The sequence below is a fragment of the Ixodes scapularis genome, unplaced genomic scaffold, assembly GCF_016920785.2.
Source record: "Ixodes scapularis isolate PalLabHiFi unplaced genomic scaffold, ASM1692078v2 PGA_scaffold6__148_contigs__length_123643588, whole genome shotgun sequence".
Lineage (NCBI taxonomy): Eukaryota > Metazoa > Arthropoda > Arachnida > Ixodida > Ixodidae > Ixodes > Ixodes scapularis.
Genome location: NW_024609881.1, coordinates 115,761,111 through 115,776,603, shown reverse-complemented (window position 1 = coordinate 115,776,603; position 15,493 = coordinate 115,761,111). Strand labels below are relative to the sequence as shown.

At 46.4% G+C, this 15,493-nt stretch overlaps 1 protein-coding gene across 1 annotated transcript in view; it reads left to right on the top strand.

Annotated features, from left to right (window-relative positions):
- Positions 1 to 378: 378 nt before the first annotated feature.
- The window catches only part of LOC8036464 (tectonin beta-propeller repeat-containing protein 1), a 74,569-nt gene continuing 59,454 nt past the window's right edge, over positions 379 to 15,493 (top strand). Inside the window, exons 1-9 of the mRNA XM_029985806.3 lie at positions 379 to 465; positions 3,843 to 4,091; positions 5,454 to 5,636; positions 7,495 to 7,617; positions 8,724 to 8,846; positions 9,663 to 9,843; positions 11,653 to 11,753; positions 13,219 to 13,338; positions 14,001 to 14,321. Of these exons, the coding sequence (XP_029841666.2) occupies positions 3,867 to 4,091; positions 5,454 to 5,636; positions 7,495 to 7,617; positions 8,724 to 8,846; positions 9,663 to 9,843; positions 11,653 to 11,753; positions 13,219 to 13,338; positions 14,001 to 14,321 (1,377 nt within the window). The 5' untranslated portion in view covers positions 379 to 465; positions 3,843 to 3,866. The remainder of the gene's footprint in view (positions 466 to 3,842; positions 4,092 to 5,453; positions 5,637 to 7,494; positions 7,618 to 8,723; positions 8,847 to 9,662; positions 9,844 to 11,652; positions 11,754 to 13,218; positions 13,339 to 14,000; positions 14,322 to 15,493) is intronic.

The following is a 15,493-nucleotide window of genomic DNA, read 5'->3' as shown; positions in this document are numbered from 1 at the left end:
CAACGAGGTTGAGGAGATGCGTTGTTTATTTCTACCAAGCGAAATTCTTGTTCTTTTTTCTCCGAGGCAGTCGGTAAATCCCGTAAATCTACCACCTAACTGCATATTCGCGAACAATTTCAACAGTTTAGTGTACTGCACTGAAGCACACTGCAGAACTCTCTACGGAAAACGAAACCAGAAATTTGTCACCTTGGTTACCACCTCATTGGTTACTACATTTGTTTACCTAATAAACACGACGTTCAAAATAAAGGTTTGACAAAGGTTTTATCTCATATTTATCAAATCTCACACTTTTCAGCTATGCACTTCTTTGAGTGGAAGAGCTTTGACGAGCGCTCAGCCACTCCATCGCCAGCGACAATAAATATTGCCGTCCGGTTTTGGTATCGACGAGCAATGCTGCGAGTGCTACGATAGTGGGAAAAAAATCCCTCCACCCCAGCCTCCAATTTTGCCCAGGTATGCCTCATTTCCTTTCCCGCATACTCGAAAGAGACCTCTCAACGCTCCGTACCCACGGACATGCTTGCGGGGCTCGTACATAACGGACAACTACTCCATGCTAGCGCTCGCCAGCTGATGTCAAAGATGTCAGCATGCCAACACGATTAGGCTTTCTCTTCGAGTGCGAATGATACCGGAGCCGTAAAAGCTAGTCATGATCGTATGACATCGGCAACCTGTTTCTGGGTGATCGGAAGCTTTAACGAAAGCCTGTTGCCCAACTGACTTTTCGTCAGTGAATCATCGTAGCTGCGGCGAGATCTCGTGATCGCTCCTCTGGAGGTTGCAGTTTTCGAAAGATTTTTGTAGTGACAAGAGGTGCAGGCGGTGTGATATCGAGTTGGCCTCATCGCGTAGGTTAGATCCACCCAACATTAACCAGCACATTGCCTAAAGAACAAATTTAAAATCGGCTCCAGTTTTCTTTTCTTTTTCATCTCATTGTTTGGTCTTTGCTCGTGGCTACCAGTTGTCAGCACAAAACAACAACAACAACAAGCTTTTACTATAAAGTATCTTTCTCCCAACATCTTTCAGGAAGATGTTTGAGGAAGGCCATTATTCACGAATTTTTGCGGCAAACCGATCTTGTGTCATTTTGTTTGTTGGCGTTATGATCGATCGGAGCCCATGGTCCACCAGGCAAGGCCTTCGGGTGTAAACCAAGCAAAAGTCGAAACTCGAAAGAGTTGAAACACGAATCGCGGTAACCCGAAAGTCTCAGATTCTGACAAGTTTAAATCATATTTCGGTTAACATTCTTCTTAAGCACAACGAAGGTTCTGGTAGTGCGGACGCATTCTGACGATGGAATGCAGCTGTTGAACCACGCATGGGGATGGGACCGCCAGTTGCATGAACACTCCTTCGCTGGTTCCATCCCATGAATCACTATGATTGGCTCCCGAATGCTCATGGGGAACGACAGACACATCCCATCGTTTTCAATTTGTTCTCAAAATGCACATAGTCTGACTTCTCGAGCGTGACCTCTGCCACCTTTACTCTGTTTTACGTCCCAATGTTTACATATCCGGAGTGCAAGTTCGTCTGCTTCTTTTACGATGGCTGTGGTGACGTCAGAACGCCGAGCTCTGGGGGCTATGTTGCACGTTTTAGACCCCCAGGCAACTAGGGAGAAGGAAGTGACGTCAACAACACTCTTTGGATGTTGATTGGTGGAGTCGCTGATGACGCATTGCGTGGTGCTTAACCTTAAATTGCAAGCTTCACCCTTGTTGGTGTTAGACTGGTGGCGGCTGATAAAACCCGTTTGCTCTACTGATTGTCTAACCCCTGGTTAGCTCAATTGGTAGAGCGCTCCACCTGTAATGGAGAGGTCCCGGGTTCGATACCCGGACCAGGCAGATTTTTTCGGTCGCGCACCAGTCACCTAGCTGTGTTTGGAGATTTGTGTTTGTCCCTTGTCCCCCTTGTTCCCCTTCTCCAGGGTTTATTTTCGTCATTCATGTCCAGCTCGCTTGCACCTTTGCATTTAATTGCATTATAATCATAACCTTAAATTGCAAGCTTCACCCTTGTTGGTGTTAGACTGGTGGCGGCTGATAAAACCCGTTTGCTCAACTGATTGTCTAACCCCTGGTTAGCTCAATTGGTAGAGCGCTCCACCTGTAATGGAGAGGTCCCGGGTTCGATACCCGGACCAGGCGGATTTTTTCGGTCGCGCACCAGTCACCTAGCTGTTTTTGGAGATTTGTGTTTGTCCTTTGTCCCTCTTGTTCCCCTTCTCCAGGGTTTATTTTCGTCATTCTTGTCCAGCTCACTTGCACCTTTGCATTTAATTGCATTATAATGCTAAGATACGTTCACTCACACCTACGTCACTTCCTTCTCCCTAGTCTTCTGGGAGTCCAAAACGTGCAACATAGCCCCCCAAATTTGCTCTGATTGAAGGTTTGTGGGTAGACCTCAAAGCAAGCTGCCTTGAGGTCTAACCACGATCCTTGAATCAGCCAATTGGAGCTCGGCATTCTGGCGTCACCACAATCCGTGCAAAAGAAGCAGACGAACCTGTGCTCCGCATTGTATGGTACCAGCTGGGACGCATCTCTTGTATGTTTAGCATCCCACAGTGCCCTCAAGTGGCAACAAATTATGTTGGAAGGGCAGGCATGTCACCCTGTTAGATGTCGCGACCCTGTGCAATCGGTACCTTAAGTTTAAGAGCGAACACGAGCGTTGCTGTCGTCGCAGTGTCCCAGCTCCTGGGTGCTGAATCGTCCGTGAATTGTGAAGCTGAAGAGCAATCCACAGCAGAACGGTCGTCTGCCGTATCCACCTTTGCTTCTGTGGCACTGCCAGGATCATGACAGGCAACAGCATGACGATTCTATGTCGTATATGCACTTCTAAGCCAGCTTTGGGAATAAAATCATATGCACGTCCCTGGATTTTATTTACGGAGTTGGCTTAGAAGTGCAAATATGATTCCCCCCTCCCATACTGCAAGTCCAGGCCAAGCCACTATCTACTCATTCGATCCCCTCCTCCTTTCCCCCTAAAGGGGCCTAAATAAATGTTTTACTATTATTATCTGGAGTGACCATAATCTACAACGTAGAAAGCAAGGCAGGGGGGGGGTTGGGGTGCGAGCGGAGTTTAAGGAAAAAACAAGCTCTGCTACTATTCAGTTCACTGCAAATGCACACTTCTCCAAAGTTTTTTTGTTTAGTTGAGTACACAGGCACCTTCCCTCTTCATTTTAAACAAAACCAAAGCGTGCCAATTATGGTAATATAGAAAAGTTCCCCAAACAAACGTCTGTCTGAACGGAACATATAGGCAGATGGAGCTACATAAAGAGCTTTGAATTGCCTCTATGGGAGGTAAAATTTTTAAAGTATGTTCCCTTACATTCTGTTCGTTATATTTATAAATTGTATTGGGTATTCTTTTAGATTTCTTCCACTTGTTTAGCATTCACTTAGCAACTATGCATGCACATTCCCATGCAAACGGGACGTGAGGCTTCATTGAGAATAAATGTGGAGATGGCGAAAATGCGCCACTGAAACTTCTCGTGTCCTGGCCAAAACAGGACATCTGGTCACCCTACTACAATGGCGTCATCAGGCGGGAATCGAGGGACCACAAATGAGGACATGGAAGTGCACCAATAGGGGTCGGTGACGCGTTCCAGGTACCATAGCTTTAGCTGTGCCTCGACCTGTGCCTGTGGCACTTGGCGCAACAGTGGGTGCCGTCATCCACGGATAAGCAGAAGAGACACCCTGCCAGACACCACTTCCCTCCCATAGCATAAGGTGTAGTGTTTTTCTGCCTTGTCATCACTTTCAAACACCGCGGTTTAGGTTTCGGGCGATGCGAGAGCGGTCATGCCGGCGTCACTGCTCTGGGCGGTGGACAGCGGTGGCCGGGTGTCCACCCTGTCCACGGGCGGTGTGCGGTGGCAGGAGCTGCCGTACTCCGGGATCGACCTCAAGAGGGTGTCGGCGCTGCGTTCGTGCGCTTGGGGGGTGGCCAGCGACCACCAGGTGTACGTGTTCGTTCCACAAGGGGACGTTCCCATACGGGTGCCTGAGGTCACCTACGAGAATCAGGTGGGCTTGCTCTCGGCGTCTTTCCATCGTTAAAGAAAGGGAGACAACAGACCCTTCTCAAGGGTTAGAGTCGGACATACTCTATTTCACTTTACAACGTACCACAAAAAGCGTTACGAGCCATGAAGTCAATACAATGCCGTGCGATTGTCATGTTGTCTTCCAAAGGAGTGGAGTGACCTGCAGGGTGCGTACTGGTTACATGATATGTTTGAAGTGCTAGATAGGCTGGGGTGCTTCATAATGTCTGCTGCGGTCCACCCTAAGGTGAAACAGAGCATAGCTACAGTCACAAAATCTACTGAATGGCGGCGATGAAAGAATGAATTGCCCAAAAAATGCATACCCTCAACTTTGTCAGTCATTCAAAGGTGACACACGTAATAATTTTTCATAAAGACATTGAGACCTCTCTAATCGTCAGAAACGCCTCCTCGTAAAGACAGCAACAAAAAAAAGCTATCCTTTGATTGGCCGTGGGTCAAATGAAACATTCTCTTGGATTGGAAAGTGGAGTTTGTTGAAGGATGTCCTCGAGGTCATTAAGAATTCAGTACTTGCTTTGTTGCTTGTAAGTCTCTGGATTACTAAGTTTGGTGTCATCCTGGGCGGTCCAGATATCCAGTTGTTTTGCCACCCTCTTTGTGAGATCCAGATATCCAGTTATTTTGCCACCCGCGTGACTGTGAGAGGTTTCAATGTTTGTATAGAATCAATTTTGTTGAAGAAAGCTGTAATTGTGTTTGAGGTGCTGCATGTGGTTATTTTGCATTTTTTATTTTCCTGCGTCAGGTTTATTAGGGAGTTCGTTCAGCTACTTGCCCGTGTTTTTACCCTTGCTTCCGTAGTCATATCTTGTTGTGGGAGCGAATAATCGAGCCCTGCTTAAAGTTGCTTTTTATTGCTACTGTCGGGGAAACATACGACTGGCCATTGCCTCACTCTTCTCATTCTCCAAACTCTGTCAATGCTATGGTCCCCGACAGCTTAAGAAACGTGGGGTGCCGTTTGTTGGGTTCATGATTCGTACGTTGGCACTCTTGCCGGCTAACGCCACAACCTCATCGGCCATGGAGCGGCAATTGATGCTTGGTTGTCACTACGTCCTACGTTTTCTTCGGCTGTCAGTGACCACAAAAACACCGATACAGTGGAATATTTTGCGCTCAAATTGACTTGCTAAAAAGAGAAGGGAAGTGCACTCTGCAGGATCAAGGTTCAACCACTCTCCGGTATTGCACGCGTTTGCCCTCGCATGCCATCGTCGGATTCTTGCAGTGTCGCCTCCCTCTCTCGCACGATAGATCTACCCGATGCACTCGTCGTTCCCGGTATGCCGATTCTCGTTTCTTTGGGACGTAGCGCTGGAACCCAAGGGAGGGCTTCTGCTCGCGTCTGCTTCCGACGGACCGCCCCAGCTGGAGCAGCCAGGACGGACTCGTAGCCCGGTCCAAGGAGTCCATCCGACTCCCGTCGTCCGGATGGCAGTGGGAGGGCTGCTGGTACATCGAGGACAACCTGGACGGACAGCCGCTCGGAAGCGAGGTATGCCCGCCGGCCGACTCGGGACCGCGCCTCCGCAATATATCAAACAGATACGAAACTATGGTGCCTAGAACGCGTCTTTGAATGGTGTGTTTAGCGTCCTATTCCGCCCATGCATCTAAAGTGGTCCAAAAGTTGCAACAGATGGCTTTGGAGAAGCTGGTGTGTCATGCCATCAGATGTCGCGATCCCGCCGGTTGGTCTTAGAAGTTCCGGGGAAAAGTATGAGCGAATGGGAGTGTCCCCGTCGTTCTGGCGTCCCGTCTGCTTGCTGCTGAAGCTTCCGTAGACTGTCAAGCTGGAGAGCAGCCGGCAGCAGAGCGGCGTCTGCGAAATCCACCACTGCTGCCATGCTACCGCCAGGATTGCTGAAGGCAGCAGCATGGCACTTCTGCGATGTCATCAGGCAGGAATTGAGGGACCACTTTTGAGGATGTTGTAGATGCGCCAGTTATTGAAGATGCCTTCCAGGCATCATGGTTTTGACTACCGGTAAAGCGATGCACCTTGGGACTTGTTGTATGGCTTCAGTGCTGGCAAAGGCTAAGGGCGTGAGCGTGTGGTTTTCAAAGACGCTTTTTGTGTTTGGGTGCTCGTGCAAACAAAACATTCTCTAAACTCTAGAGCTATGCTCTCATGCCCGTGCCTTCATCAGCACTGAAGGCACCTTGTGGATTACCGGTTTTCACACTAGGTTTATGGGAACAGAGGTATGTTCTCCTGGAGTATCTTCGGGGGTTCCTTGGGGACTCTGTGGAGTTTCTTTTACGTCCAGGTTATGAGAGTACCATTGGTAAAGTCAGCTACATAGGGTACTCTACATAAACATCTTAACTTTTGTGAGAAACTAATTTTTTGCAAACTTGTTGATTTAAAAGAAGTATGAAAAAATTGGTCACGGGAATACATCTGCCCCACTCTTGAAAAGAAAAGTGCTTTATTTGTCGACCCTGGCTAGGTAGTGCAAGCTACTGTCTCTTATAAAGGGTACAGGCATTACCATTCTTTTACTAGGTGCTTCCCACTTCTGTCTACAATAGTAAAGGATACCCTTTTCACACTGTGGTTAGTTATCTTATTTTATACCCGCCTATTTCCCTTTTTCCTTAGGGACAGGGTCCCCCATCACTCTGGCGTGTCTCTAAAGGTTCCCCGACAGATCCATGCTTGAGAATTACTGCCCTACAGTAAAAAACAGATAGCATATCACAGTGGCGTAGCCAAAAAATATTTTCGGGAGGTGTTTCAAGGTGCTGATGCAATCACACGCACAATAAAAAAGTATATATATATTTACATATATCCATACTTTTTGAAATGATATGCCTGGCTATGCGCCTGGCATATCACTTCGAATCGTGGAGCATTGCCCCCGTGAAACATTTCCAAAGCTCGCACTTTGTAGATTTTGCAAAATGTCGAGCCTGCAAAAACACAGTTGAATATTATAAAGAATTTTTTTCTAGAAGGTAAAACTAAACTCTTTTTTTCCTCCACGCATAAATTAAAACAGGTTGCTGTTTAAGTGGCCCTTTTGAATGCAATCTGCTGTTAGTTAATTAATTCTAGAGCCACCAAGAAAACCTATCTGTCAGTCACAGTAACGACACTACGGCCATGTGGGTCCTTAAATTTTTGGTTGCTATGGTGCCTGCTTTTTCCCTTTTGTACCCCGTCGAATCAGTTGAAATGCCCGTGGAGGACGGCCGGTTTGTCGTCTGCTATCGGGATTGGGCGTGCTACCTTTCCCGTTAGAATGTCCGAATGCATGTACTAGGTGGTGCTGCAGTTAAACAAAATGGTGCTGCCCAGAGAGCTTTCAGTCGAACGGTCTGTACTAACCGCCGTTTCCCATCAGGGCTGGAGTTACTGCGTGGACTTTCCGTTCACGTACACCCTCGAGAAGAAGTGGAACTCCATGGTCCGCCGTCGGAAGTGGATCCGGCATCGGCGGTACGTGGCCACGGACCGTTGGGCCAAGGTGCGGCAGTTTAACGAGAACGTTGGAACTCGCTAGGTACAAATAAAAAGGCACAAAAGGGACCAAAACAAGAGAGTACACAGGGCAGGTGCTAGTCTGTCTATCTCTCTTGTATTTGTCTTTTTTGCTCTATTTTATTTTTATCTTATTATGTGTCAACAAGCCTAGCAACATACTTTTCTTGAAACTCATATATTTGTACTTGACTTGCTGTTGCTGCATTTTGGATAGGTGTAAAAAACTCAAAGAGCAAAAAGAATTTGAAACGGCAGGCCTTCAAACCTGAGTTATGCATAAAAATGTCAATTTTATACTTGGGAGAAAAAAAAAAAAATTTAGGAAGAAATGGATTTAAGTTGCAAAATATTTTCATTGTTCAGGATCTGAAAAACAGTCTTCCTCAGGGGCTGTAATAGTATTCTCTGCTTTTATGAATTGAACGTTGAAGCCCCACATATTCTGCCAGATGACAGAAAAAATGGATCTGGCTTTAATAATGTGTAGCTGTTAAACTAAAAAGTATGAACTTTTTTTTTTTTTTCCCCCCTGAATGCAACTTTGGGAAGCATGAAGGGACCTGAATCAATGCTGTATGCGTATTTGATGACGCACATCTCGAACAAAAGAACGTTCATGACAGTATTTGCAGAAATAACTGAAGTGAAGCGAGTCTGTTTCTTTATAATTTATCGAAGTGCTGGTATTTGATCACATAATTATTCAACCTAAACTGAAACGAGTCTGGAAAGAACTTTTGCATCTCCAATTCTATATACTGTTCCCTGGATTGGGTTGGATCGGAGGCCAATCTCGTTGGTGTGGTCTGAATAATGGTGGCGATGTGGGTTAGTTGGTTCATAGTGACGAAAAGGCAAACAGTGCACAGTAAACGGGGACTAAAGGAAGTGCAAACAGGACAGTTGAGAGTCAGCGCTTGTCCTGTTTGCACTTCCTTTAGTCCCCGTTTACTGTGTGCTGTTTGCCTTTTCGTTGATGTGGTCCTCTGCTTACCTAAGTTTGATTGGCGTGTGGTTACGTTAGGTGAAGTTAGGCTAGGTTGCACTGCTTTAATGTGTATATGGATCGTCTCTGTGATTGCGGTGCAGATTGAAGGCGTCCATTCGGATCCCATTGCGGAACCGTTTGTGGACATTGCCGTTGGCGGGAACGAGGTCCCCGGTGGAGATCCGGACCACGTCATCGTTTGGGCCGTCACCGTGCAGGGACGTGTGAGTTGCTGCTGCTCTTTGAATGAAGATGTAGGGCGTCGGCCGAGTAATCTTAGCCCTCGTTGCTCCCACTTCTAAAACAAACTAGGCGTTGCCAAACGCTCCGCCTTCTGCTAGGACGCGGCTCCGGCGGTTAAGGTCAGACTTCAAAGTTTCAGAATCTAGTAGTTTAGCATAAATTGAAAGTTAGAAGCGATTTTTTGAATGGATGGCTACATCCTTTTTATTAGATGATTGCAGTCACAAAAGCTGTCACAACTCTTCACGATTCTCGTCCCAAGACGAGAATCGTGAAGATATAGAGAATTAATTTGTTTAAGGAAAGACACTACCCAGAAAAAAAATTTCTGCAAAAAAAGTTGATTTTGAAAAATGACATATTTATATCTCCCAACTTCTAGAGAGTATTCCCAGAAAGTTTCACTAGTTTACACTGTATAGTTAATATTTTGTAAATTATTTTCTGTCCACCGATGCGAAAGAAAAGGTAGGGATTGGAGCAGTTGGAACACATCTTTCTCCGTTCCACTTTTTGGCATAAAGGTTCACTTTAGAACGAGAACTTATATTAGTTGCGAAATTTAATATAAACTGAATTCAAAATGGCAAAAAAATTTTCAAGACCAGGGTCTTTCCTTAACCTAGCAAACTTTTAGATTTTTTATGTCACGGTGCTCAGCAGCAAAAAGTGTCGATCAATCCGAGCGCTCGCCTTAGAAAGAAAAGACTCCTTTTGATTGGCACTCTTTTCTTTTTTACGGTCTCTCCTTCCATCTTTTGGGGCATTCCACATTTTCCGCCACAACCTCCACTCAGGTGATGTTCCGAAATCACGTGACGCGCCTGTGTCCGGAGGGCACCAGTTGGTCCCACATCCCCGTCCCCGAGAGCTCGGAAGTGACCCAGGTGTCGGTGGGGCCGACGGGTCTGACCTGGGCTGTGGCCTGGAACGGCACCGCCCTCGTCCGGCTGGGGGTGTCCCGGGAGAACTACGCAGGTAGGCTCTCCTCTGCCACTCCATCGGAAACGGGTCCCCGACCGGCGTGCTCGCCGCTTTCTCGTTCTTGGCTTCCCAATTTCAGTCTGATGGTGTATGAGGAGTGCAAGTTCGTCTGCTTTTTTATTTTAGGGGTTGGGATGACGTCAGAACGTCGAACTCTAATTGTAGGACAGCAGGTAGATTTCAAAGCAAGCTGCCTTGAGGTCTACCAACTATCCTTCAATCGAAGCTCGGCGTTGTTCTGGCGTCACCGCAATCCCTGCAAAAGAGTTGCAGACGAGCTTGTGCTCCGCATTGGGTGCGGTGCGCCTGGCCAGAGGGGGTCAAGTGCGGGAAGAAATGCGTGGACCTCTCTCCATGTCCGCTGGCTTCTAGGAAGGTCTTTCGTTAGCACCTTTGCTCCGCCGTCAATGCCTGTCCGTGGGTTTCTTGGACGCCTGCGGGTCTCCCGGAAAGGCTGTTCATTACAACGTATACGCATACGCATATACGCGTTTGTAGGTATGCGTACTACTTACTACGCACTCGTGCGTATAAGTCCTATACGCACAAAACTTCGGGACTTCTGACGCGTGGGTAATATGGGAAACCAAACGTACCAGTTGGGGACACATTTCAGGTGCTGCAGCGCTACCCATTCCTTCGTCGAAAGGTGTGTTTTCGAGTGCCAGGAAAGCTTCGGGGGTGTGTTACCTAAGCCGCAAGAAGCACACGTTGGATGCAAATCCGAGAAATCGTGATTTGATAGCCGGATTACGTAGGAAGCCTCTCTGTAGTAAACACTGACGTAACGAAGGTATGGATGCCGTGAACCAAAGTGAATATGCTTCTAATACTGCATGGTACTGGCACTTGAGGTACTGATTAGTACTATACATAAATAAATAGGTACTAGGTATATCCCAGCTGCATACAGGAATTCCATTTAGTTGAGCTTTTATTGAGTACTGTTTAGAGCTTAAATTGCATTTAGTGTAGGAGCATCATTCACATCAGATTAGTGGTTTGCAGTTAGTGAAGGCTAGGCTTAGATTATTATGGCCTTTATACCCTGATTGGTAGAATACATAATGTATGCTGTAATTGACATAGTAATATTGGCGAGGAATTAATTTTTGCAACTTGAATAATATTACAAAAAGTAGGTCCCGCAAATATGTTTACCTCTGGTGACATGTAACTGTATAGTATACCAAAATCTTGTGCCCAAAGAATGTTCCCAAAGGTCACCCTTTGCCAAATTCACGACATATTGAACCCGCGAAAATAAAGTCGTTGACAGTATTAGGTTTTGGTTAGTCCTATTTAAACTTAGGCCAGTGTGCGTGTCTGTCCTTTCCATACGCCTTCTTCCTGCTTTCTTGGCCTCAGATTGTAGTTATGTCTAGGTTATATCCAGTATAAATACTCACACTGAATTAGTGGGCTTTAACTAGTGTCGATGCAAAGTCTAGGATAGTTGCCAAATTTAGAATAGCTCGACTTGTATTTCTGATGACTTGAGCAGTGCACGTTGGTCTTTGATTAGTCTTTAGTTAGATTAGGCTAGGTTTTAAGATATGACTTTGTGTGGGAAACTATGTTAAACCTTGATTGGTCAGGGCTAAGGCTTAAATAAGAGCCAGGTCCTGGTCACAGTCTAGTCCCACGTCCACATATTAAAGGGGAGTTTGTTGCAAATCGAGGGGGAAAAACGTGGCATCCGCCACTCTTTTCCGCTTCTTGCGCGTTACTTGACTCGTCGACTGCTTTGTCACAACTGGTAACCGTTGACAAATTCGTTGATTCTGGTTGATGTGGATGCAGGGTCGGACTGGGCAGAGGTGGCCGCTCCGGAGAACGACGACAAGCTGCTCCAGGTGGCCGTCGGACACAACACTCTTTGGGCCGTCGGGAGAAGCGGGACGGTAAGAGTTCTTTTGCTCGTACGCTCCGTGTTCGTTTGCTGTCGGTAGAAGTTCTCGAAGAGAAGTTTTCGGGAAGCCTCATACCATTTACAGGTCCCTTCCTCTTCTAACGGTGTCGCTAGGTGCTCCACGCAGCGCCACCTAGCTTGCGTCCACGTCGTTACGTGGCCGTTTGCAGGGTCTCCGTACGAGAGCTACGTTAACTTGCACGCGTCTGGCATTTTGCAGCGCACTCTCATCAAGCTTTGGCGAGCTTGCCACTTGGGTAGGGTCCCGCACCTGTGAACGATGATGTGATGCACGGGCCTTTTCTTTTAGGTGGTATCTCTCATGGTGTATTCCTGTCGGACGACGCCGTAGAGGTCCTTTTTACGAAATCTCCGATCCTCTAAAGGCTATTTTGCCGTCACGCTTCCGACAAAATGGCACTTGCCGCCGAAGTTGGTGGGTGTTTCAGTGTTGACGACTAGCACGGGAAACAAAAAGTTAAAATATCATTACAACAATTTTAAACCTGCTTAAGATATCATTAGTATGTCAATTTAATTCTAACGATTTTAAAATGCATGAAATTAAAAAAGTAAGCGTTAGCTAGCGGTTTTAATGTCATTTTTAGATTTCAGCCAATAACGTAACCTATCGGACAACCTCAAGGATGACTTCTAGGACGACCTCGAGGAGGATGCCTAGAGATGAGAACAACAGATCAGGACCTCACTACCTAATAATGCCAGGGAAGGCTGACTCACGCTGGTTGCCCCTCTTTTTATTTTTATTTAGTCATACTTGACCCCTCTTCTTGTTTTTATTTATTCACACTTGCCACAACCAATGGTGAGTTTTCTGTCGACATTTGTTTGTCCGCTGACACAATAGTGAAGGAACTAGCCCTCAACAGCTTCGCTGTAAAAACCGCTCTGAAAGCAAGAAAAAACAGCCCTCCTATGCCATTGCACAAGACCTATGATGCAGAATTTATTTGGGGTCCTCAAACGGCCTCTGGGTGGGTCAGAGGGTTCGTCACGGCCAAAAGCTTGAGAACCGCTGGCTTGGGAGTTCAACTGACTGGGGCATTAGAGTGGCAGCCGACATTTCGCTAAGAGACTTCGCTTTTTCAGAAGCCAGGTCTCTTTTTCAGGAGCAAGGTCAAAAGATGGCAAGTCTCCACATTTAGGATCTACTTTAACATTAAGATGTCTAAGGCTATTCTCTGCCAAGGCGGTATTCGCGCGAAATGTGACGACTGCGTTGAAATTGGCTCAAGACATTTCCTCGAGCTCGGTATAGGTCACAGGTGGTGCGGGGACTATTATGTGGCGAGTAGACTGTTTAATTTAATGGAGACGCCGAAAGGCGGTACCCAGATTTCGCTACGAGCTTTGTTTGTTCGCTTCTCGGGTGGCAGAATTCCTTCCAGAATGTGGGAAAACATAAATTAGGATGCCATTTGTTTTCGCATTCGCAGGTCTGGTTCCGTAAGGGCATTCACGGAGACGACTTGGGCTGTCGTGCCTCCATTACGGGCTCTGGCTGGGTGAAGATGGTGGGTGAGATGGCTATGATCAGCGTTGGCCCCAACGACCAGGTGATTCTCTGATTCGTTTGCAAACCGAAGCTTTTGCTCCATTGGCTGCACTGGGACTTTTTGCAGCACAATCAAATAGGGAACTAAACTTCTCCAATCTGAAAGTTTGCTGTGTTTGGTTGCAGTATATTTTGGACAGTAGCTATATTTTGGACTCTTTCTTTGGAGGGGTGGGGGTTAGGTTGTCTTTTGGGGATAAGCTATTTTCCAGGGGTGGGTCATCTCTTGGGGGTTAGGCTATTCTTTTTGGAGTAGGTTACCTTTGTGGGGGTGGACTCTTTTTTTGGAGGTTGGTTATCAGTTTCGAATAGTCTATCGATTGCTTGCAAGCTAACTTGTGTTGATATGTTTTTTTTTGGGGGTGGGGGTGTTCCTAGGAATGTAATAGTATTATCTGGTGTGGGCTATGATTACCTTTGAGGGAGTAGACTATCATTTTGGTGCAAGTTATTTTAGAAGCAATTTTTCAGAGTGTAGGCTGCCTCTTGGTGATGGATTATCTTTCGTGGTTGAATTATTTTTGAGCGATGAACTAGCGTACGGGGCTGGGATACCTGTCGGGATACTGTTGCAGCCTAATGAAATACTTCCCGATCGCCAATGGCAGTAAGCACAGCCGATCGTCGAGAGAATCAGAGGTGGCTCTTACCTTGCGCACGCAGGTGTGGGGCATCACGCGCGACGACCGTCGCCTGACCTTGCGCACGGGGGTGACCCTGCACGAGGCATGCGGCCGGGAGTGGAAGGAGATAGTCGCTCCTTTCGGAAACGCTCCGAGCCGCTCCAGCAGTCTGACCTCTCTGGCTTCCCTGGGTAGCCTGAGGCTGACCTCATCGCCGGCCGCCCCGACGCAATTGACGATGGTCACGGCGACGTTGGTGGAGGCGAACGACGCCAAGGGATTCACGTTTGAACGGAAGGCTGTCTCTCTGCAAGGGTCGCCTTCGAGCTCATTGGGAGAGGTCGGCTCCCCCGCGAAGCGGGTAAGCTCGCGTGCCTTGTGCTTCTTACTTTAAAGGCCGGTCCACACACTCGAGACAGCTTACGACCGGGCGCCTTACGACCTCTCGTGATCTTTTACGACGACGGAGACCTTCGGCGCCACCTATGGGTTGCCGTGGATCGATCGGGATTTCCGTACATTCGCTATATTTTTCGCGCATCATTCTTTCTCTATTTGCTCGAAAAACTTTAGACGACGTTACAAATGACCATTTCTCGCCGACAGTACCGCAAAGCCTTCGCTCTAGGGAAATGCAGTTCCAGGGCCGCCTCATAGATGACGGCAGCAGGACAGTATGTTCTCTCGTCTTAAGGGGGACATGGGCCTAAATTTTAAATTTTTTTGAAAAAATTCATTTTTTAATTTTGACATTTTCAGTTTTAGGAACTAATTATACACCCTTACACCAAATTTGATAACCATACGCCAAATAGTTAAGTTGATATAAAATATTTTCAACACATTGTGAGGCAGTAACAAAGTAAAGGAGTTCAATGTTTGAATGCATTTTTCTCAGTTCCACTTTTTGCTGCAAATTTCATATGAAGGAATCTTTTGTTCGAAGGTGAAAGTATTCTGATACCACAATCAAGATGTTTCTGAACTGAAATTTACTCAGGAATTGGGCTATCTACTTCATTTTGTTTTAGGTTGTAGTCCTCAGTGATAAAAAACTAAGTTTTCAAAAACTGACAGTGGACAGATATGCATCTCATAGTTTGAGGTAATAACTCTTCCTGAAATATTTACATTTAAGTTATTAAAACTAGATAGCCCGAGGTCCTATATCCCCCACTTTATATTCAAGCTGTCAAAATGATGCTTAATAGCTTGATTTGCATATCATAGATTTCTTAATGAAAAGTGACACATCATCTTATGCAGGTATGTAAATTTGTCCCAGAGAGCTGAAAGTTTGCACAGTACACCTACATCTGAAGCTAAATCTCCCCTGCAAATTTCATTCTGATCACTTGAGTAGTTCAAAAGTTTGACCTCTAGCCAGTGTCCCCCCTTAAGAGATTGCAAGAACTCGGTCGTAAGTAAGCGCAAGTCCTTTTCATTGTAGGAAAGTCAGTTTTCAAGTAAGAAAATTTTCACCGCATCAGCATCTTCGCTATGGTCGGTGACGAGTTAAGAATGCATTAGATT